Source organism: Hemitrygon akajei, chromosome 1 (assembly GCF_048418815.1).
Source record: "Hemitrygon akajei chromosome 1, sHemAka1.3, whole genome shotgun sequence".
NCBI lineage: Eukaryota > Metazoa > Chordata > Chondrichthyes > Myliobatiformes > Dasyatidae > Hemitrygon > Hemitrygon akajei.
The window spans coordinates 106,800,708-106,825,826 of NC_133124.1; the positions used below are offsets into that span (position 1 = coordinate 106,800,708).

Here is a 25,119-nt window from a genome sequence, read left to right on the forward strand (position 1 = left end):
CAACCAGACAAGGATCCTTTTATTCACACTAACTGTCTCCTACCAAACGGCCAATGCTCTAACTATGCCAGTAACTTTCCCGCAATCCCATGGACTCTTAACTTGATAAGCAGCCTCATGTGTAGCACCTGGTCAAGGGCCTTCTGAAATACAACATCCACTGCATCTCCTTTATCTATCCTACTTGTAATCTCCTTAAAGAGTTCCAACAGGTTCATCAATCAAGATTTTCCCTTAAAGAAGCCATGCTGACTTTGTCCTACATTGTCCTGTGTCACTAAGTACTCCAAAACTTCATCCTTAACAACTGACTCCAACATCTTCCCAACCACTGAGGTCAGGCTAACTGGTCTATAATTTCCTTTCTGCTGCCCGCCTCCTTTCTTAAAGAGTGGAGTGACATTTGCAAATTTTCCAGTCCTCTGGCACCATGCCAGAGTCCAATGATTTTTGAAAGATCATTACTAATGCCTCCATAATCTCTACTGCTACCTCTTTCAGAACCCTAGGGTGCAGTTCATCTTGTCTGGGTGACTACTGTACCCTCAGGTCTTTCAGCTTTTTGAGCACCTTCACCCTTGCAATATAACTGCACTCACTTCTCTTCCCTCACACCCTTCAACATCAGGTATACTGCTAGTGTCTGCCATAGTGAAGGCTGATGCAAAATACCCATTTAGTTCATCTGCCATCTCCTTGACCCCAGTTATTATCTCTCCAGCCTCATTTTCTAGCAATCCTATATCCACTCTCATCTCTCTTTCATTTTTTACATACTTGAGAAACTTTTACTATCCACTGTTTGCTAGCTTGCTTTCATATTTCATCTTCTCCCCTCAATAATTCTTTTACTTGCTCTCTGTAGGTTTTTAAAAGGTTTCAAAGGTACATTTAATGTCAGTGAAATGTATACAATATACATCCTGAAATACTTTTTCTTTGTAACCATCCACGAAAACAAAGGTGCCCTAAAGAATGAATGACAGTTAAATGTTAGAACCCCAAAGCTCCCTCCCAGCTACCCCCATGTGTAAGCAGCAGCAAAGCAATGATCCCCCTCCCCATCAGCAAAAAAGCATCAGCACCCCCCACCCAGCACTCAAATGTGCAGCAAAGCATCAATAAAGATGCAGACTTGCAGTACCCCAAAGACTATTCGTTCACCCAGTAAAAAAGCCTCTTAATCCTCTATCTTCTCATTAATTTTTGTTTTGTTGAATGCCCTCTTTTTTGCTTTTACATTAGCTTTGACATCCCTTGTTGGACATGGTTGTAATATTTGGCCATTTGAGTTTTTCTTTGTTTTTGGAAACATCTATCCTGCACCTACCTAATTTTTCCCAGAAACTCATGCCATTGCTGCTCTGCTGTCATCCCGACCAGCATCTCCTTCCAATTTACTTTGGCTAACTCCTCTCTTATACCACTGTAATTTCCTTTGCTCCACTGAAATCCTGCTACGTCAGGCTTTACATTCTCCCTATCAGATTTCAAGTTGAACTCGATCATATTGCAATCAGATTCTTCTCAGTGTTCTTTTACCTTAAGCTCCCTGATCACCTCCAGTTCATTACATAACACCCAATCCAGTATAGCTGACCCCCTCATAGGCTCAATGACAAACTGCTCTAAAACGCCATCTTGTAGGCATTTAACAAACTCACTCTCTTGAGATCCATTACCAACCTGATTTTCCCAATTGACCTGCATGTTAAAATCCCCCATGAGTATCACATCATTGTCCTTTTGACACACCTTTTCTATTTCCTGTTGTAATCTGTGGTCCACATCCCAGCTACTGTTGGAAGGCCTGTGTATAACGCCATCAGTGTCCTCTTACCCCTGCAGTTTCTTAACTCAACCCACAAGGATTCAACATCCTCTGATCCAATGTCACATCTTTCTACTGATTCGATGCCATTCTTTACCAGCAGAGCCACACCATCCCCTCTGCCTACCTTCCTATCCTCTGATACAATGCGTAACCTTGGACATTCAGCTCCCAACTACAACCATCCTTCAGCCACAATTCAGTGATGATTAAAACATCATGCAACAAGATCATCCACCTGATTTCTTACACTACATGCATTGAGATATAACACTTTGTGTACTGTGTTTGCTACCCTTTTTGATTCTGCATCTCTACTGCACTGATACTCACCCTGTTGGGGAAATTTTGTCCCATCATCTGCCTTTCCTTCCTGACAATCTGACTGCATACTATCTTTGCTTTTTTACCAACCATCCTATCCTGAGTCCCTTCACTCCAGTTCCCACCCACCTGCCAAATTAGGTTAAAATCTCCCCAACAACACTAACAAACCTGCCTGCGAGGATATTGGTTTCCCTTGGGTTCTGGTGCAACCTGTCACTTTTGAACAGGTCATACTTCCCCAGGAAAAGATCTCAGTGATCCAAGAACCTGATGCCCTGCCCCCAACACCGGCTTCTCAGCCACGTATTAAACTGCCAAATCATCCTGTTGCTGCCTTCACTGGCATGTGGCACAGGTAGCAATCCAGAAATTACTAATTTGAAGGTCCTTGAAGGTTCTCCAATATGAAAAGCTATCTCCACTCTAACTCCTTGCACCTAGCCAATTTTATATCCATCTTACTAACTCTCCCTACATTTCAGGTGACCTAATCTTCTAGACAGTTCTATTATGCAGGATCTTGTCAAAGCCCTTGCTAAAATCCATGTGGACCATGTCTGCTGCTCAGCCCTAGACAGTCATTTTGCTATTCTCTTCAAAATACTCAATCAAATTTGTGAAATATGAAATCCCCTGCACAAAGACATTTAGTCAGAAAAATGTGTGTCTTGTTTAGGTAGGTAATATACTAAAATGAATAATGAAAGAGTGGATGAGGATAGTTTAGAAATTGCAGGAGTGGGAAAGGCAGTTGCTGTATTTCCACATCATTTACTAGGTGTTTTGATGAGTTTTTGGAGCCCTTTTCTCAGGCGTTGCATGTAATTCTTTGTTTAGCTGACAAAAAAATCAAGAAATTATATAGGGGGTAAATGAGTTTTCATTTAGCCTTCTGCAGCAAATAAAAGGCACAAATAAAAAGCATCACTACCTCCTCCCATAGATGCTGTCTGGCCTGCTGAGTTCTGCCAGCATTTTGTGTTTTTATTTATTTCCAGCATCTGCAGATTCACTTGTGTTGCATATGTATTTTTGTTTGTTTTCACACCATTCTCTGTAATCTCTAGAGACAGGTGTGTGTGAAAATCCCATGAGGTCAGTAGCGTCTGAGATACTCAGACCACCCCACCTGGTACAGACAATCATTCCACGGTCAGTCACTTAATCACATTTCTTCCCCATTCTGATGTTTTGTCTTAACAACAATTGGACCTCTTGACCATGTCTGCATGCTTTTACTCATTGAGTTGCTGCTTCATGATTGGCTAATTAGATATTCACATTAATGAGCAGGCGTACAGGTGTACCTAATAAAGAAACCACTGAGTGTAAATCGATCACTAACTTTTCTAGGAATATTTGTTTTTTTAAAGTTAATTTGCTTTGTTTCTCTGTACACAATCAATGGCTCTAAAATATTATCATGACACACTATATTGATTTCACATGTCCTTCTCGCCAACCAATAAATTCTTTATGAGATTATTAATGTGGTTGTTCAGATAGCGTCTTTTTAGATAAAGCACCTGACGGCCAGCTCAGGGTATTCACTGGCTTTCATATAATGGGGCCCTTGCAACAGGGACTTGGCTCTTTTGTAGCTTTGCCTCACTGCATATATGTGTCAATTGCAGTATAAGGAGTTATTCTCGCTCCGCCCTTGGTATGCAATAGTATGTCCAACCTACAGGACATCTACAGGAGGCATTGTCTCAAGAAGGCAACATCTGCCATCAAAGATCTCATCATCCGGGTCATGCCACCTCTTCATAGCTGTTGTAGGGCAGGAGGTACAGAAGCCTTAAGCTTACTTGGTTCAAGAACAGCTACTTCCTTTCAACCATGCAGGGACTGAACCAACCTACACCACTCGTACACTAACTCAGTATATTGAGTGCAACACCTTGCAATATAAAGGGCTTTGTTTGTTTGTTCCAATTGTGTTTTCTTGTTAAAAAGGGGGTATAATTCACGGTTAATTTATGTTTTTGTTGAAAATGTTGTGCACCTGATGCTATGTGTGTGTGATGCTGCTGCAAGTTTTTCATTGCATTTGTGCAGACCTTCAACTTTGCCTTTGACTTTGATTTGGCCAGAACAAAAGTTTTCATAACAGTCCAGCTTTTCAGAAGTAATTATAGTGGTGAATGGCTTTGTGCAATACATTTGAAAATAAAGGAAAGCTTGTTCTTCAGTAGTTTTATGTGTACTATTGCACTCTGCAACCAATGAAATACTTCGGAATTGCAGTCACCATTGCAATATAGGACACAGAAAGCCACCTGATACACAACAAGATTCCAGAAACACCAACGAACCGAATGATGAGATAATTTGCTTTAGTAATTCTGTCTAAGAGGAAATGCTCTCTGAGTGTTTTCAGAATGACTTCCATGATGTTTCAAATCAACCTTGCACTGGCAAATGGAACTCCCTCAGGAAAGCAAGTTGGTTTGCATGGATGAGTTGGGCCCGTTTCTGAGCTGTCGGCCTCTAACATCTCATCTGAAGAACAGTGCCTTTTAGAGTCACAGAGCACTACAGCACAGAAACAGATCTTTAGGCCAATCTAGTCCAGGCCAACCTGGTTTTCTGCCTTGTGCCATCTACCTGCGCACAGCTATAGCCTTCCTGTCATCCATGTACCTATATAAATGTAACGGGGGGTTTCTTTTTTTTTGTTACTGTGTATGTAATCAAAATGGCGTCTTTGTTTTGTTAAAAGTAGGAATGCTGGCGCCTGTGTTAATAGTAGGAATGCTAGCGTCTTTGTTATGATAAGTGCTGGAAACTTGTTTGGGACTGTAAACTGATTGTTGGCGGGGATTTTGGGGAGTCGGCGCGATGGAGTGAGAGAGAGAGGACGGGGTGCTGGAAGCTGGGCGATGGTCCCCGGCCCAAGGTTTTCGGTGATGAGAGGAGACGGAGACAGAGGAGTGTGGAGCGTCTGGTCGACCACCGTGGGGGTCCCAGGAGGCGGGTCGAGGAAGTCGGAGGGGATCGAATGGTGGCCAGAAGACTTCAGTAATTGAGCTCCAACGGTTGTGCACGAAGTGGTTTGGACTTTGATAAGTTTGGCGCCTTTTCTTTTTTTCTCTTATTCATATATACTGTATCGTTAGTAATCGCTTAGTTATAGTAATCTTTATAAATTGTACTCATTTAAGCGCATAAGGTGTACTGTCTGTTTTTTGGGTGAGGCGGGGACATCACACATCATCCACACCAGCTGATTACCCAGTTTGGCGGGGCCGAAGGCTGCTCCCCCTAGACTAGAACGAGTTTGAGCGATGCCTGAGGCGACCCAGGGGTTACATTGTGGGGGTGTTCGTCCGGGATTGATTTCTGTGGAAGCTGTGTGATCGCCCTCTTTGAATTGTGTCTGCGGCGAAGAGCTAGTGTGCCTTTGTGGGTGTGCGATTGCTGGGTGTCTCTGCATGTGTGTTGGGTGGGGTGGCTGCTGTTGGTGGCCCGGGGGTCGTTGTTCGAGTTCCGACTAGCGCTGACGAAATGGTGGTGGTACCATGGGTTGTCCATACTGTTTGGAGAGTGAGGAATGACAGGTTGGGATGTTTCAGCTATGGTGGGCTCCGCCCGGTTGTTGGAATAATGTCCAGCCCTAAAGGGGCGGAGACGTGGGCGGAGCAGACCTCTCAGTTGTTGGGTGAGTGGCAGTGCTTGGCTGAGGGAAAGCGACTGGGATTGGTTGAAAGTTTGAGTAGGCGGGCTGGTAGCGTTGTTAGAACTGTCGGGCGCAATTATCTCGAAGTGACAGCTGCCAGTTCTGGGAAAGTGTGGGAAAATGCGTGTGGTTCGACTGGAAGTCAAATACCGCAGCTGGGGGGCTTATCATATCCGTGGCAGGAGATTGGTGGGAAGTTTTTAGGGTATCCCTTTTGGTTAGGAGGGCAGATAAATTGCTTACGGAGACAGGGGGATTTGTCAAGGGGATCAGTTGTTCCGTTGATCCGAGAGGTGTCGGGAAACTTAGAGGAGGCCCAGTGGGGGAACGGCTTGGGGTCTCTGGGGGAGCACGTTCCCAGCAATGTACCAAGGAACTCCCGCAAGGAACAGACCCTATTCCTGAAGGCTTAGAGGGACCACGCACTCAGGTGTTGTTACGGATGGATAGAGGTCAAGTTAAAGCCATCCTCGGCACCGGGGCACTGGTTAAGTTGCTGTACAGTTTGTTTTATAACCGTTTTTGGAAGCCTTTACCCTTGATAACATTGACGGCACTGGAGATTTGGGGTACCAGTGCCGGTGATTATAAAGACGACGGTTGTTGGTCAGTGAAAATGGAGTTCTTAGAGGCAAATGTGGAGGTGACTGAGGTTCGTGAATTGTTGATGCTGATGTGTCCAGACACTGTTGAGACGGGCAGCATTTCGGTTATGGAGAGAACCAATATCCTGTTGGTGCGCTTGGGGGCCTGCCCGGAGGAGGCGGGTGAGAGCTGTTTGGAGGCATTATCGATGCACCCAGAGTTTCGAGCTGCTTGTGCGGACGTGTGTAGCAGCATTGGGCCGATACCGAATTCAAACAAGAGCCGGTGGTGGTATGGCCTGGAGGAGTATCTGAGGGTGAGACCCTCTTAGTGGACGCTGTGAAATACCACCAGGGAGGGGAGTTGACTGCTGAAGACACCTAGGTGAGGCAGAGGTTGCAGCGACTGGCCCCTACAGCGTGGCAGACGTAGGCAGCGTGTGTGTGGATTATATTGGGCCGTGGAGGCGATGGCCTATCTGAGTGGTGCGAAGACGTTTAAGGTGCTGGATCTGAGGAGTGGATGTTGCCAGATCCCGATGAGGAGGCCGACAAGGAGAAGACGGCGGTTAAAAGTTCCCTAGGAATCTTTCCAGTCCGAAACGATACCACAGGGTATCTCTGGAGCCCTTGCAACCTTCCTGCAGGGCATGTGGAAGACCATGGGGGTGTGGAGGCATTTGGAATTTTGACGTATGTGGATGATCTCCTGGTATTTGGATTTGCCTCAGGAGAATATGAAGTGAGGTCGTTGCAGGAGCGGCTGAGAACTACAGAGTTAAAGTGTTTTCTGGACACGTGCCAGGGCTGGCGAAGGTCGCAGCTCGTGAGTGTCTGTCTCTATGGAATCAAGTTTGAAATGAAGACTGAGAGACCGGAGAGAGTGATCTGGAACCATTTGAAAGATGTACAAGTTGGAGAGAACGAAGAAAGTTGTTTGACTGAGGGCCACAGCAAACTGAGAGCCTGGAGAAGGGAGTTTGCGGAGGTGAAGAAATTGCGGACAAATCTCGGAAGGGGGAAGCAGTAGCTTGAAGGGAACCTGAAGATGACCATCGACAGTTCAAATGAAGTGCAAAACCTGAAGGTTGATCTGGAAGAAGTCATGAGGAGAAAAAAAGCTGGAGAGAAGTGCAGTGAATACTGAACTGGAGGGTGACCAATCTTTAACTGCTGCTTTTCAGGTCGGGGTGGAAGAAGCTGTTGGAGTAATTGCATTCCAGATTGAGATGGCCGGGATGCAGGAGTCAGAACTGCTGAGCCAGGGGCCAGAGAAGATGATAATCTCAATTGCAGGAGGCTGAAGAGACTGCAGGAGCAGTGCAGGTCACGTGTTTCCGTTTGGAGAAGATCAAACAGCAGCTACCAATCAAAGAAATGAGGAAGAATATGGATTCAAAAGCTGATGTGCTGGATGTGTGGTACATGCTGCCTTTTGCTGACTTTCCCTCGATTGAGGAAGAGACCTTTGGCCCTTCTTCCACTGAGTCAGCTGTAGTGGGGAGGGTTAGCTGTGTGCAGTGTGGGGCATGAGTGAGAGGTTGAAAGAGGAGTTGGTAGTGGACCCAAGGTATCCCCAGCTGTGTCCTAGCCTAAGGGTTTAGGTGAGGGGGGTACGGAGGTCTCAGAAGGGTTAGGGAACGCCCAGATAGTTGGCCTATATAGCGCCTAAGGAACAGGGCGTGAGGTTTACTGTGTGTGGAGGAGATGTCACTGCTTGTGCTTGGGTTACGGTGTGTTGGCAGGAAAGGTGACGAGTTATCTAATAGTCATGAGGACATGACTTTTATTTGGTGGGGGGAGAGTGTAACGGGGGGTTTCCTTTTTTTTTGTTACTGTGTATGTAATCAAAATGGCGTCTTTGTTTTGTTAAAAGTAGGAATGCTGGTGCCTGTGTTAATAGTAGGAATGCTAGTGTCTTTGTTATGATAAGTGCTGGAAACTTGTGTGGGACTGTAAACTGATTGTTGGTGGGGATTTTGGGGAGTCGGCGCGATGGAGTGAGAGAGAGAGGACGGGATGCTGGAAGCTGGGCGACGGTCCCCGGCCCAAGGTTTTCGGTGATGAGAGGAGACGGAGACAGAGGAGTGTGGAGCGTCTGGTCGACCACCGTGGGGGTCCCAGGAGGCGGGTCGAGGAAGTCGGAGGGGATCGAATGGTGGCCAGAAGACTTCAGTAATTGAGCTCCAACGGTTGTGCACGAAGTGGTTTGGACTTTGATAAGTTTGGCGCCTTTTCTTTTTTTCTCTTATTCATATATACTGTATTGTTAGTAATCGCTTAGTTATAGTAATCTTTATAAATTGTACTCATTTAAGCGCATAAGGTGTACTGTCTGTTTTTTGGGCGAGGCGGGGACATCACACATCATCCACACCAGCTGATTACCCAGTTTGGCGGGGCCGAAGGCTGCTCCCCCTAGACTAGAACGAGTTTGAGCGATGCCTGAGGCGACCCAGGGGTTACATAAACTTCTCTTAAATGTTGCAATTGAGCCTGCAACCACCATTTCCACTACTGGCTCGCTCCACACTCGCAACACCCTTTGAGTGAAGAAGTTCCTCCTCATTTCCTTTACATATTTCACCTTTCACCTTAAACCTATGACCTCTGGTTCTAGTCTCACTGAAAGTCTGCTTGCATTTACCCTAACTGTACCCCTCATAACTTTGCATTCCTCTATAAGATTTCCCCGCATTCTCCTATGCCCCATGGAATAAAGTCCTAACCTGTTCAACCTTTCTGTGTAACTCGGGTCCACAAGTTCCAACAACAAACTTGTAAATTTTCTCTGCACACTTTGAAGCTTATTGATATCTTTCCTGCAGGCGGGTAACCAGAACTGTATTGTTGTTTGTCCACATTTTTAGCTCAAGTCCTTGAAGTGAACTTTGAGCCCATAACAGCCTGATTAAGATATAAGGGCGCTAGTGCTAAACTCCATCTCTCTTTCAATTTATGGCATTCCTACAACACTCAAACAATAGATACACCCAGACTCACAAGCAAATATTTCTACCTTAGCGAAGGCAACCCTGCCATACGTGGCTTCCTGGGATGTGTGCTGCTTTTCAATTACTTCACCCCCTCCGGTAGCTACAGTGCGATGGAGAAGTGTCTTCTTCACGGTATTTGGCTCAGTCATTGTGATCTCCGCAATCTGAGAGATCAGGTCTTCATTGTCAATTGAGACAGTGTCACCTTCTGTGACAAAATTCAGGTTCCCCTATGAAGATCAACAAAACCAGGAGTCAACAAAGTCTTTGAGGATACTGACAACATGTGCATAAGAGGAATCATGGGAGCTGCTGCACCTGCATGATACATGAATGCATACAAATTAATTAAGATTTATATACTCAAATGTATTATATGCATGACTTCTAGATACACACTAAAGAATCCTAGAATGCACTATTCAATTGAAGACTGAGCCAATTGGATTTACAGGACTGAGGTTGATAGAGTTTTAGCACAAAGACGAGAAAATCTGCAGATGCTGGAAATCCAAGCAACACACACAAAATGCTGGAGGAACTCAGCAGGCCAGGCAGCATCTGTGGAAAGGAGTAAACAGTTGATGTTTTGGGCTGAGATCCTTCATCAGGACTGGAAGAGAAGATGAGAGCAAGAAGGTGGGGGGGAGGGGAGGAAGAAGGATGAGTTAGTAGGTGATAGGTGAAACTGGGAGAGGAGGAGGGGTGAAGTAAAGAGCTGGTAAATTGATAGATGAAAGACATAAGGAGCTGGAGAAGGGGAATCTGATAGGAGAGGGCAGAAGACCATGGAAGAAAGGGAAAGGGGAGGAAAACCAGAGGGAGGTGATTGGCAGATAAGGAGAAAAGGTGAGGGGGGAAACGGGAATGGGAATGCTGAAGGTGGAATGGTAAAGGCAATTACTGGAAGTTCAAGAATCAATGTTCATGCCATCAGGTTGGAGGCTACCCACACAGAATATAAGGCATTGCTCCACCAACCTGAATGTGGCCTCATAAGGAAGCCATGGACTGAAATTTCAGAATGGGAATGGGAAGTAGAATTGAAATGGGTGGTCACCGGGAGATCTGATTTTTCTGACGCTTGGTGAAGCGATCTCCCAATCTATGTCGGGTCTCACCGATATGCAGGAGGCCACACCAGGAGCACCAGATACAGGAGATGAACCCAACAGATTCACAGGTGAAGTGTCACCTCACCTGGAAGGACTGTTTGGAGTAAATAGGAGTGAGGGAGCAGGTGTAGGGGAAGGTATGGCACTTGTTCCACTTGCAAGGATAAGTACCAGGAGGAAGATTAGTGGGGAGGGACAAATGGACTTGGGAATTGCATAGGGAATGATCCCTGCAGAAAGCAGAAAGTTGGGTGGGGGGAGGGAAAGATGTGCTGGGTGGTGGGATACCGTTAAGGATGACAGAAGTTTCAGAGAATTATATGCTGGATGCGGAGGCTAATTTGGTGGTAGATGAGGACAAGGGGAATTCTAACCCTGGTGGGTGGTGGAGATGGGGGTGAGGATAGGCATGCGTGAAATGGAAGAGCCACAGGTGAGGCAGTGTTGATGGTGGAAGAAGGAAAGCCCCTTTCCTTGAAGAGGAGGGCACCTTATTAGTTCTGGAATGAAAAGCCTCATCCTGAGAGCGGATGTGATGGAGATGGAGAAACTGAGAGAAAGGGGTGGCATTCTTACAAGTGACAGGGTGGGAAGAGGTATAGTCCAGTAGCTGTGAGAATTGGTGAGTTTATAAAAGATATCAGAGCATAAACTGTCTCCAGAGATAGAGACAGTGAGATCGAGAAATGGGATGATGGTATCAGAAACGGATCAGGTAAATTTGAGGGCAGGGTGGAAGTTGGAAGCAAAGTTGATGAAGTCAACGAGTTCAGCAGCCCCAATGCAGTCATCAATGTAGTGTAGGAAAATCTGGAGAGTAATACCAGTGTAGGCTTGGAATACAGACTACTTCACGTAGCGGATGAAAAGGCAGACGTAGCTGGGACCCATGTGAGTGTTCCTGGCTACATCTTCAGTTGAAAGGAAGTGAGAAGAGCCGAAGGAGAAATTATTGAGAGTGAGGGCCAGTTCTGCCAGACAGAGGAGTGCGCTGGTGGAGGGGAACAGGTTGGGTCTATTTCCTAGAAAGAAGCAAAGTGCTTTAAACTCCTCCTGATGGGGATGGAGGCGTATAAAGACCAGAAGTCCATGGGGGAAATGAGACGATCGGGGCCAGGGAATTAGAAGTCATTGAAAAGATCCAGAGCGTGTGAAGAGTCACAGATGTAAGTAGGAAGGGACTGAACTGGGGGAGATAAAACTGAGTCGAGGTATGCAGATATATGCAAGTTCAGAGGGACAGGAACAAGCAGAAACAATGGGTCTACGTCGACGGGCAAGTTTATGGATCTTGGGTAGGAGGTAGAAATGGGAGGTGCGGGATAAAGGAACAATGAGGGGGGTGGCAATGGATGGGAGATCCCCAGAGTTAATAAGATCAGTGATTGTACAGGTGACAATGGTACTCCTTAGTGGGGTCCTGTTCGAGGGGTAAGTAAGAGGATGTGTCTGAGAGTTGTCACATGACCTCAGCAAGGCAGAGGTCAGTCCGCCACACTACTACAGCATCCCCACCCCCTTATCTGTGGGTTTGATGGTGAGGTTAGGATTCGGGTGGAGAGAGTGGAGAACAGTGTGTTCAGAAGAAGAGAGCTGGAGAGAGGAGTGGTAAAGTCAAGGCGGTTGATGTCTTGTCGGCAGTTAGCAATGAAAAGGTCTGTAAGTTGTCCCGTGGTTAGGTTAGGGTCAATATTCCCTCTAGGTGTACATGTGTGCATGCACACACATCTTTTGCTACCAGCACAAAGAAATTCCAATTGCACACAAGAGGCTGCCACACTGGTGTGTTGTATATTTCAAGATAGTGCACAATCACACTTCCTTTACCAGTTTCTAACGTAGACAGTGTTGACAACGTGAAGTTTGCGATGATTTGTCTGCAAATTTTAGAAATGGCTTATTTATACTGTTTTTATTGAAGGAATTAGAGCACACGCATTGTCGTCATTGGGCAAAAAATTGCACAGCCCAAGATTTTTACGCACACTGGTCATTACAAATTAGAGGGAGTATTGGTGAGGGTTAATTGGGATTGTGAGGTTCTGGGGTGGCATGGCTGAAAGGGCTGCCAGGTCCTGTATTGCTAAATAAATAAATAATCTTCTATTGCCTTTCTGCACACAAGTTTACTTTGAAGCATCTTTTTCCCTGTGATAGTGAATCAGCATTCTTACCACTCACTGGGTAAAGATGTTTATTCTGAATTCTCTATAGGATATCCTGAGGACTATCTTATATCAAAGGTCCCTGGTTCTGCGCTTCCCCGCAAGTGAAAACATTCTCTCTAGACCCATTTTATCAAAAGTCCTTGAACTTTCAGAGACCTGTATAGGTTGGCCCAGTGATTTTCTCAAAAGAAAAGAGAGTCAATATGTTCACCTTTCTTTATATTTATATACACCTGAATTTCCAGTTCCATCCTTATTTGCATTCACTCAATGCCTCTGTATCCTTTCTATAATATGGCTACAAGAACTATGGCTCTCTGAAGGTTCAGTACAGTTTCCATATTTTAAAATTCTACGTCTCTGGAAATAAATCTTAGTAATTTATGGAATTTTGGTGACCTTGTTAATCTGCAACACAACTTTTAGTGATTACACTCCACTCCAGGATCCCATCTGCTAAGATACATTTGTTGATCATTTGCCTTTCTTCAAGTTTTTAATATCCTGCTCAATTTTATTGCAATCCTCTTCAATAATGGTATTTCCTTCCCCAACTCAACCTGGTATCATCTGCAAATGTTGAGCTGGGGATTTTGATTCCAGCATCAACATCATTGATATGAATTATAAATGGTAGCGGAGCGGGTCCTTGTGGAAAGCTGCTACACACTGTCACCGAACAGCTAACTTTAATTTCACAGTCTGCTCACTGTCCCAAAACTAGCAAGGCATCCATTCTGCTACTTCTTTGATTTAGTTAGACTATCATGGAGAACATTAAGGAAAGCTGAGATAAATTGCACCTACTACGTTGCCATTATATATTCTTTTTGTTACTCAACATGCTTTTTCCTCATCAAACCCACACTTTACATTCATTGTTAAACCTTTCATCTCTTGATAGATAGATAGATAGATAGATAGATAGATAGATAGATAGATAGATAGATAGATACTTTATTCATCCCCATGGGGAAATTCAACTTTTTTCCAATGTCCCATACACTTGTTGTAGCAAAACTAATTACATACAATACTTAACTCAGTAAAAAAAAATATGATATGCATCTAAATCACCATCTCAAAAAGCATTAATAATAGCTTTAAAAAGTTCTTAAGTCCTGGCGGTAGAATTGTAAAGCCTAATGGCATTGGGGAGTATTGACCTCTTCATCCTGTCTGAGGAGCATTGCATCGATAGTAACCTGTTCTTTTCTCCTTTAGTGAGGTATCCTAGAGGCTTATGTAAAACAATTTAACATTAAAGTTTATCCTCACCAGATGCAGGATGGTGGCCAAGACTTTATAGATGGCAGCGATTTCCTCTTCACTGAATCCAAGCACTTCCATTGCGTTCTTCACCATCTTGAAGTTTGCTTTGTCATTAATCCCAGTCTGGAAGTGAATTACAATGAACGTGAAGATAAGAAATTGGCAGAGTTAGCACCAAGCTATAGGGCGATGAATTATATAGATTTTAGAAACATTCAGGAATACTAACAACAGCCATTTTCTATGACATATTTGAATCCATGTCCCCTTGAAATTCAGTGGTATTATTTTTTGTAGGCTTTTCCATTCAAGGGCTTTGATGCTTCCATACCAGGTCGTCATGCAACCAGTCAAAATACTTCCTGCCGCACATCTGTCGAAGTTTTAGATAACATGTCAGATCTTCTAAGAAAGTAGAGCTGCTGCCCTGCCTTCTTTGTAATGGCATTTATATGCTGGACCCAGTGGAGATCCACTGAAATGATGACACTGATTGCTGACCTGCTCCACTTCTGATCCCCAATGAGGATTGGCTCACGGCCCTCCAGTTTTCTCCTCCTATATTCAATAGTTAGTTTCTTGGCCTTGCTGACAATGAGTGAGATGTTGTGGAAATACTCAGCTAGACTTTCAATCTCCCTCCTATTTGCTGATTTGTCACCACCGATTTGGCCAACAACAGGGGCGGCATCAGCAAACTTAAATATGACATTGGAGCTGTGCTTAGCCTCACAGTAGTAAATGTAAAGTAAGTAAAGTAAAGGGCTAAGCACACAGCCTTGTGGTGCACCTGTACTGATGGTGATTCTGGAGGAGATGTTGCTGCCAATCTGAACAGAGTGGGATCTGCAAGTGAGGAAATAGAGGATCCAGCTGAAGCAGAACCAGCAGCCAGCAGAATCAAAGACCTCACCCACCATGGAGATCCCCTTTTCTCCTCTCTCCCATTGGGCAGAACCAGCAGCCAGCAGAATCAAAGACCTCACCCACCATGGAGATCCCCTTTTCTCCTCTCTCCCATTGGGCAGAACCAGCAGCCAGCAGAATCAAAGACCTCACCCACCATGGAGATCCCCTTTTCTCCTCTCTCCCATTGGGCAGAAGACACAAAAGCCTGAAGGCATGTTTTACCAGACTGAACAGCTTCTACCCCTCTGTTACAGATAGATACTTTATTGATCCCAAAGGAAATTACAATGCAGTAGCATTACAAGTGCACAGATATAAATATTAGAAGTGAAGTAGAAAGAATAAAGAACAAGTTACCACAAACAGACTAACAGAGAGTGTTATCACTTCCCCTGCTATAGGTTGACTCATTATAGAGCCTAATGGCCAAGGGTAAAGATGACCTCATATAGTGCTCTTTGGAGCAGTGCAGTTGTCTTAGTCTATTACTGAAAGTGCTCCTCTGTTCAGCCAAGGTGACATGCAGAGGGTGAGAAACATTGTCCAGAATTGCCAGGATTTTCCATAGGGTCCTTTGTTCTACCACAGCTTCCAGTGTGTCCAGTTTGACTCATAACAGAGCCAGCCTTTCTAATCAGTTTATTGAGCCTGTCAGCATCACCCATGTTGATGCCATTGCCCCAGCACACTACAATTAGAAGATTGTACTGGTGACAACAGACTGGTAGGACATGTGAAGGAGAGGCCTGCATACTCCAAAGGACCTCAGTCTCCTCAGGAAATAAAGGTGACTCTGGCCCTTCTTGTACATGGCCTCTGTATTGATGCTCCAGTCAAGTCTGTCTTCCAGATGCACCCTCAGGTACTTGTAGGTCCTGACCACATCCAAGTCCTCACCATCAATAGTAACAGAGGGCAATACAGGCCTAGTCTTTCTAAAGTCTATCACTAACTTCTTTGTCTTACTGATGTTGAGCTGCAGGTGATTCAGCTTGCACCACCAGGGCCCTGTATTCATCCTCCCGTCCTCCCTTTTTACTCCCAACTATTGCTAAGTTATCAGAGAATTTCTACAGATGACTTGATTCAGTGTTGTATCTAGAGATAAGAGTATTGGATGGTTTCCTAGTGTGAAAAACTGGACTGTTGACCTCACAATCTACCTCATTATGACCTGCACCTTCTATTCTACCTGGAGTGTACTTTCTCTGTAACTAACACTTTTAGTCTGCGTTCTGCTACCTGCACCTTCTATTCTACCTGGAGTGTACTTTCTCTGTAACTAACACTTTTAGTCTGCGTTCTGCTATTGTTTTCCTTGTACTGACTCGATACACTTTTGTAATGAATTGATCTGCATGGACAGTATGCAAGGCAAGCTTTTCACTGTATCTCAGTATACATGACAAGAGTAACCAATTTAGAAACTATACTGATCTGATTCCCACCCTAGTATTGGAATTAAATTGCTGACATTTTTTAACTTCAATGAACTGGGTGTTGATACCTTCAACCAAGTCCAGACTACTCCCTTTCTCCTATATTTAAAACAGCAATACACTGAGAATTCACTAGCTGTCAACACAAGCAAAAACAAATTGGGAAAGAAGTAAAAAATATTGTTTGATTTTCTTTTAAACGGTAACCACTTCCTTCCTAAGGACTGTGGGTGTGTTTGCATCAGGACTGGTCTCTTGCTGATACTTCCTTTTTTCAAACCAATTCACATGAACGATCAGCCTGGGTCCCAGCTTCCTTCCACAGCTGTGTGTTAACAGTACTATTGCCCACCTCGACAGAAGAAAGGTCCAAGCTGGAAGCTGACTCTTTTTGATCGTCAGGTGTCTGACCCAAATAAAAAGTAATCTCTGCACTTTGAGATATATATTCACACTTCCATACATTTTCTCCTTGTAACAAATCTCTAGCCTCCCAAACAACCTTGATCCACTGAAATTCATTGAAACATGGGTCATGACAGACTCCTTCTCCACAGCCCTACACTTGTTTTTCAAACATCAGGATTTTTAAAAAATGTCTATGTCAGTCTCCTATTTAGTGACGGCAAGTCTACTTTCAGTGCACTGTTCACAAACAAACTCATCTGCAAGCTCCCAGACCTAGGATCCAGCATCCCACTCTGTAACTGGATGCTTGACTTCATGATCAAAAGAGGATGATCAGCAAGCACAGGTGGCAACATTCCTCCACAATTATTCTCATCACCAGTGTCCTGCAAAGGCTGTAATCTCAACCTCTTACTATACACTGTGTGGCCAGTTTCTACCCTAACTCTGTTTACAACTTGTACGTGACACCATCTAGATCTCAGACAATGACGAAATCAGTTCAGCAAAGAGATAAGGAGTCCGCTGGTATCAAGACAACAATCAATGCCCTCAAACAAAAGAGTTGGTCATTGACTTGAGGAAGTGAGGCGGACTGTCTGTATCAACTCTGCAGAGATGGAGATGGTCGAGAATTTCAGGTTTCAACTATCACCAACAGTTTGTCCTGGTCTAGCCACAAGGATGCTACTGAGTGCTACACCAATGCCTCTATTTCCTCAGAAGGGTAAGGAAATGTAGCATGTTCCTGATAACTCACACCAGTTTTCACAGAAGGACCGTAGAAAGTAACCTTTTCTGATACTTCATAGCTTGGCACGACAACTGTGCTGCCCAAGACCACAAGAGATTGCAGAGAGTTATAAATGCAGCCCAGTCCATCACACAAACCAACCTTCCCTCCACTGACTCCAGCTGCCTCAGGAAACCCACTAACATAATCAAAGCCCCTTCCCATACAGTCATTCTCTCTTCTTTCCCTCTCATCAGGCAGAAAATAAAAAAGCTTGAGGGAACATACCACCAGGCTCAAGGCCACCTTCTATCCCGCTATAGTAGTAGGCAGCCGTCAATCCCAGGGGATTATGGGTTTGCACCTCGGGTGGACCGTGTCCTCTCCAGGGTGCAAGCCTGGGTGGGAAGATTTGAAGAACCGGCTGTTGTCCATGTGGCAGGTTCCCCTTCTCCACGTCACTGATGTAGTCCAAGGGAAGGACAAGCACCGATACAGCCTGGCACCAGCGTCGTCGCAGAGTTTGCCAGAGTGAAGTTGTAAACATCATACTGCTTTAGGGAACCCAGCTCCGGATTTCTTCCTCAGGGTTTACTCCCAAAGCCTTTCCCATGGCTGGGTATGGCCACAAGACAACAAAGTTTTCCTTCTCCTAGGCGGGCTGCCGTCCAAGGCTGGCGAGCCCCACCTTCCCAAAGGTGAGACTATTGAAAAGGCATACACTAAACAGTGAACTCTTGACCTCCTAGTCTATCTCGTCATGGCCCCTTGTACTTTATCTGTCTACCTGAACTCTATTTTCGCTGTGAATGTAACTGTACTTTGTTTTCCTTTTTAATACCTGTCTGGATGGAATGTAAAGCAAATAAAAATCTCACTGAGTCTCGGTACATATACCAGGCATACATGCTTCATGGGATGTAGACGTGGTCCTTCTAGCATAAAGGCTATCAAAGTCATCATCTTAGTGACATTGATCTTTCAAGATCCTGCTGGAAATGTGTTTGGGAATACTTCAGATTAACTTGGTCCCGATTATGAACATATTATCTCAGAACCAAATATCTAATTGTGTATGTGACTCCAGCTATTGCATGATATTAGACACTTATAATTTAGGTCGGCATGCTTATCAGCAAGGTAATTGCAATACCAAAGCACTCATCCTGTGTCTACTTACATTGGCAGATGCTCCATCTCTGGTGAATACGTATTCAGCAGTGTCTCTCTGCAGGTACAGGGATTTCAACAGTTCATCAGAACCACCCAGTAAAAGCTGGAAACAGCAAGACGGATGAAAGGGATTTATAAAAAATACATTTGATCCAGTGTGCAGGATTAATGAGTGCACATGATTAATACTTTACAAGGCACCATTTTTAACACACAATTTAAAGCATGTTTAAATGGGGCAGACTGAATTAAATTGAGATCTGGAATTTATATAATATACAAAACTTTCTCCCTGACATATTTGAAGATATTTGGAAATTTGATATTGCGAACTATCTCCAATTTTTTTTTAGTTTTGTTCTTGAAACAAAAGCAATTTTGAAAGTCTGTGTCTATCTCACATCCTAAGGTGCCCTGCCATTTAGGATCAAGCAATGAATGAAGTGACATGCAGCCTAATCAAATTAGGGTCTCAAGGTCCCTTCATGGTAGGGTATTTCTGCATTCAGTATATTTTTAAAACAATCCATCAGATTTGTGCTAAATTCCCAGACCTGTCTGAATCAGAGAACAATGTTCTAGCAACAGTGTTGCACTAACTATGATAAATCTATGTCCAACTCTAAAAATATATTCCATAGCCCAATTAGTCTTTGAAATGTGTAAAGGTGTAGCAAGCCACGTACGTTCTGAATGTGGTAGGAAATGAAACCACACCATCTTAGCTAGGCAGTTTATTCTTATAACTGTTAAAACTCACTGTGAGAAATAATGGTTTAATGTTGGCTTTTGCAAGTCTAAGTGCCCACTTGTTCACTTAATTTTCCTGAATACCCAGATTCCATAAATTTAACACGTAAAGCACTAAATTATAAATAGCAATTCCTACCGTTCACTTATCATTTAGCTCGAATTTCCACTTATCAGTCAATAGTTGGCAGCTGCACATTGTTCATGGGGGGATAAGGATGTTTGGGCGCAGTGGCCATGACAGCCAGAGGAAGTGGGGTGTGTTTGAGTTCAATTGACAGCAAACCAAGCTGCTGCAGATAGAAACCTGCAGCTGAGTGAAGCCTCCATTCCAGTACAGCCTGCATCTGAGGGAGTCATCTTCAGTTCTTCCACACACTACAACTGTTAAGCAGCTAACTTGGCTTCTTGGTATGGTGCCTTCCGTGGTACAACTTACTCAGGCTCGCTCTGTGCCAGTCTTGAAACTAGACTCATTCTTGAACCAGTGACTTCTCTACCCTAGGTTAAAAAACAATGCTGAACCAAGCCTCAAATGCCCATTCAGAACTATAAATCTCACGCCAAAGCTTATTCTTTTTAATCTTCTGTGAATATTTCCATAAATTTCTCCAGCTTCTAAGGGATTCTAAAATATTGAATACCCAAAATGGGCCCTCATGAAGTGACACCAATCAGGGGTAGAAGATATTAGCCTCCACAACATATTCAGCAGATTAGCATTACAAAGCCCTGATTATTGCTCGGAATGTCTTCCTTCGGCTTAATGATCCAGCTCCCTACTGAAGCTAAGGGTATGGGTTCAACCCTCTTACGTATAGTTAACGTATGTTTAGCATTTATAAATGAGAACATTCGGCACACCTCTTTCCTGAACACAGAACAGGAAGGGCTCCTGTCCACATCAAGAATGCTGAGGTCAGGAGGGTTGAGAGTTTCAAGCTCTTAGAAGTGAACATTGCCAATAGCCTGTCCTGGTCCAACCATATAGATGTCATAGCCAAGAGAGATCACAAATGCCTCTACTTCCTCAGAAAGCAAAACAAATTTGGTACGTCCCCCATCGACCTTTATCAATTTTTATTGATGCTCCATAGAAAGCATCCTGTCTGGATGCACCACGTTATGACAATTGCCATATTTGTGACTGTGAGGAACTGCAGTGAATTGTGGACACAGCTGCCTTAGGTAGGCAGCCAGCATAATCAAAGACCACAGCCACCCCAAGTATTCCCTCTCCCTTTAGGCAGATGGTACAAAAGCCTGAAGGCATGTACCAACAGGGTCAAGGACAGCTTCTGCCTTGCTGTTATAAAACAATTGAATGGTTGGCCAGTACGATACGATGGACTCCTGACCTTATAAGCCACCTCAACAATGGCCTTGCAATTTATTTCTAGCTGCACTGCACTTTCTCTATACCTGTTACACTTAATTCTGCAATCTGTTATTGTTTTACATTGTACCACCTCAATTGTACCACCTGTAATGAATTAATCTGTACGAAGACAAACTTTTTATTGTACCTTACCATTCCAATTACCAGATTCAAATACTCTCAATTTACCTCTAGTCTCTCCCTTTCCCAGAATTCTCAGGCAGGGCCCTGATATCCACCTCTTTTCCTAACTCTACAGAGAAAGCCTTGGCCTCTTGGCCTACTCGATTTCTCCTAATTTGTCAAACACACCAGCAGTCTGCAGTGTTGTTCACGGTAATCCTTCTAGAACAAATATGTCCTAGTTTAGATAAGGAAACCAGAACAGTACACAACATTCTCAATATGGTTTGATCAAGGGGCTGTATATTTACAATAAAACAGCTTTATTCTCATGTTCATATTTTCACCTTCCTAACTGACTCTGCACCACACGGTAGCTTTTAGTAACTTGTGTATAAGCATGCCCAGCCTATTTCCCAATTTGTGTGTGGTGTTCCCGCACTGTAGTTTGCTCTCCCTCCCCACGTGACATTTTGCTGCAGGAACCATTCCAATCAGAACATCACAACCAACAGTCACCTGTCACCCTTTGGGTTCTGGCCTTAATTACTGAAAATTAATACATTAGGTAAAAAAAATCAGATGATAACAGATCACTTATTACCTGATAAAATGAATGGAAATTCCTTTCCCCTTTCTGTTGCACAGTAACTCGCGACTAGAGAAAGAGAAACAATATTTTGTAACTCAAGAACAAGGTCCATGAAAATTAACAGCAATATGCCCACCAGAAAATATTTAAGATGTACAACAAGTCCACTTGAATAAGGAAATAGAAAGTCATTTACTGTATGTCGGTGTGTTATGGAATATTGAATACAATAAAAGGTCATTAGAGTTCACACTGGGTATGCAGTTCAATTATCACCTTCTGCCTTTAACTCCAACAATCATTCTCTTTTTCCTCATCGGATTGCTTGGTCTAATACATTTAACTCACTCTCCTTAAACACTTCCCTTCCTAATAAATTCCACCTTCTCAGTCCTCTCTGCTAATGAGTTTTATATTGAATACAGTATCACCAGAATTTTAAAAAAATGTAACATGGCGTCCTAATTCTTGTACTCAAATGCACTGCCTGAGTGGGTGGGGAAACAGTGACTCTCTCAACCTTTATCTAAGAGGTAACTAAATGAGCAGATGAATTGCCAAGGCATAGAAGACTATGAATAAAGTGATGGTAGGCGGAACTATTATAGATAAGTACTTGATGGCCAGCATAGAATAATGGCCTAAAGGTCTGTATCCTTGCTGTCCAAATCTATCACTGTATTGCTCTACATGTAATTAAACCTGCACGTGGATGCCTGTCAGCTTCAATTCACTTATACGCAGGAGGTGTTTAGACACTGATGTCCCCACTTTCTGCCTTCTCCTGACTATCCTGCTCATTCATCATCTCAGAAAACAACATTGATTTTTTTTCCTCAGGACTGCAGAGTGAAGGATGATGGGAAAGAGGCAGAGGATGGGGAGGAGCAGTGTAGAGGATCTACCCATAGGAGTAAAGGAAGGAGAGTCCAGAGGAGAAGATGTGGAGAGTAAGTTTTGGAGAGAGGTGGGTGGCACGGTGCTGAGAGAAGATAGGAAGTGCTTAGCGGAAAATTATAATCATGAAGGGAAAGAGAAAAGCTGCAATGACACAAGGAGAGAAGGAAAGTGAAAGAAGAAAGGCAGTGGGGAAATCAGGGAAAGCAACAAGTAGTGTTTGAGATAGATGATATTATCATATCTCAATGAAATAATATATTATTATATTATCATTATCATATTATGAGAGGCCTTGAGATATACGGAATAACAGGACACAGACCCATAGATAGAAAAGAGCAGCAAATGAGTGAAAACCACTGATAAAATGAGTAAGATATAGCCAACTAGAAGAAGTAAAGAACTGTCCTTAAAATGTCTTTAAGAATTAAAGAGAGAGATTTATGATGTACACTGCACAAGCAAGTTGAGTGTCTGTAACTCTAAGGAAAATAAAGGCATTGTCTTACTTTCTCAAGCAAATAATTGTTGATATGTCCACCAGTGGGGTCTCCTTTGAAGTCAAAGTTGATGTCCATGTACTTCCCAAAACGGCTGGAGTTATCATTTCGATTTGTCTTTGCGTTTCCAAATGCTTCTAGGATGCAGTTTGATTTTAGCAATGTGTTTTTCACACTTGAAATGTTCAGAGGTTGGCAATAAAATAAATAGAATAGATGGTCAGATAAAAATATTCCTCTTGGAAACTACAAATAACACAAAGGTAGTATTGACCTCAAAAACTGAAAATGAATCTCTAAGTATTAATTTCCCTTAAAAAATGCTGTTGCCACTGGGAAGCTTCTTAATTCATCTGCCAATCAAATAATTTTATTCCTACTCCTAAATATAAAGTAGGACAACCTCAATGCTTTGCCAAGAACATGTTTTAAATAGTAGCTTTAACATTATGTAATATTTCAAAGATCTTCAGAGGAGTGTTAGCAAAATCTGGTAGAATTAAAGAAGACAAAAATGTTAAGTGGAGATCTACAGTTCAGCCAAAGAAATGTATCAGCCATTCTGCTGAGTTGCATAATGTTTATACATGCTACACAGTGGAAAGTTTAAAGAAAAGAAAACATTATCAAATACTTTGTGTACCAGGTTCGCACTTCCAGGAATTAGATCCAGGTATGAATTATACACATATTCACACAGCCTACAAGGTGAAATCAAATGTCATGTAGTGCTTTAAATTTAAAGAAAGCATTAATATATCAGTGTTTTAATACATTCTTTTCAGCACGTGATTGGAGGATTGAAACAAACATCCAAAACTTGGTACTCCTACACCGAGTATTCAAGCATGTTGCACTATGCAGTTACATTTCCAGGCTTAAGTCCCTTGTTCATACTCCTGTTTTCCCATTCTTGATCTTAAATTCTGGAATCTTTTCCCTGAACTTCTCCACATTGCTATGTCGAATTTAATCTCATAATGCTTTTATATTAAATATTTATCTTTGCAGATTATTGTTAAATATTTATCTTACTAGAACAACTCACTAGCTGCTCCCTGGATCATTTCTCTGTAACCTTGCAGATTTTTCTTCACCATATATTTATCCCATTTTATCTTGAAGGTTGCAGGAAATGTAACCCCTTTTGCAGAGAACATATCTCAGTTCCAACAACATGCTGCACAAAGTCATTTTTCCTAAATCATTCTTAATTCTCTTCCTTTTATGTCACACTGCAACTTTTAGTCCTCAACCTCTCCACAAAGAGAACAACCCACTTTGCTTCATTTTTATTTTACTTAGGCTAAATCTTCCTTTGTTATCTCTTTTCAAACAGTTCCAGATTCTCAACTCCTGCCTTGTAGCTGTAGTCCTTCATTCCCAAAACAATTCTCATAAATCTTTTCTGGACTCCCCTTCTCAAGTTCTCATATCTTCCCTATAATGTAGTGACCAAAGGTTAGGAAATATAGAGGAGGTTTGACCCAAACACAGAGCAGCGGAGACAATTTAACAGTATCTGGTAAATTTACTCCTGCTTAACAGTAAGCAATAAACTGCTAAATAACAAGCTGCAAGGGACTACTAAACAAGAGAGAACAGATACTTAACATGACAAGACAACAGAAGGCTAGGATCAACTGGTTGAGGATGGCTGGTTCATATGAGTCAACAAGGATTTTGGATGAGAGCTGGGTTTAAATAGGCTGCAGGTGATGAGTTGGAAACAAGTGGCAGGTGACTCTTGGTAGCAAGGTGGAAACCGAGAGAAGCCTGAATGTGCAGGCCTGACTCCAAATAAAACTGGCATAGAAAGATTCAAGGTTGTTTAATGTCATTTCAAGTATATAATTGTAAAGGAGAATGAAATAAAAACAGGGCATGTGACTTGCTCTTACCTCTCAACATCTGCTCTCTGACTGGGATTGGTGATGGCAGCAATGTACTGCATTATGTACTTACTCGCCTCCGTCTTGCCAGAACCACTCTCACCTGAGAAGGAGAACAAGTAAACGTCCTGTTTAATTCAGAGTCAGCATAGCCAGTTAATTTTTGTTTCCTTGAAACTAGTAACAAAATGGAGGTCAGATGTCAGATCATTGCAATATAAAAACCCATCAAGCTGGGGTTGTGTCACCCTTACTCCAGTTAATAACACTGTCACCTTTGAGACAGATGGTTATGCATTCGAGGAGCCCCATTCCATACCTGCTGCTCAATATCCAGCTCAACAGTT

General features: G+C 43.1%; 1 protein-coding gene across 1 annotated transcript in view; it reads right to left on the reverse strand.

The window, feature by feature from the left end:
* LOC140729394 (unconventional myosin-Id-like) overlaps nt 1–25,119 on the reverse strand; it is a 113,331-nt gene that overhangs the window by 70,057 nt on the left and 18,155 nt on the right. The window contains exons 3-8 of the mRNA XM_073049080.1: nt 24,782–24,875; nt 22,890–23,055; nt 21,493–21,546; nt 18,645–18,740; nt 13,982–14,098; nt 9,444–9,650 (exon numbers count right to left, since the gene is read on the reverse strand). Coding sequence (XP_072905181.1) covers nt 9,444–9,650; nt 13,982–14,098; nt 18,645–18,740; nt 21,493–21,546; nt 22,890–23,055; nt 24,782–24,875 — 734 coding nt within the window. The remainder of the gene's footprint in view (nt 1–9,443; nt 9,651–13,981; nt 14,099–18,644; nt 18,741–21,492; nt 21,547–22,889; nt 23,056–24,781; nt 24,876–25,119) is intronic.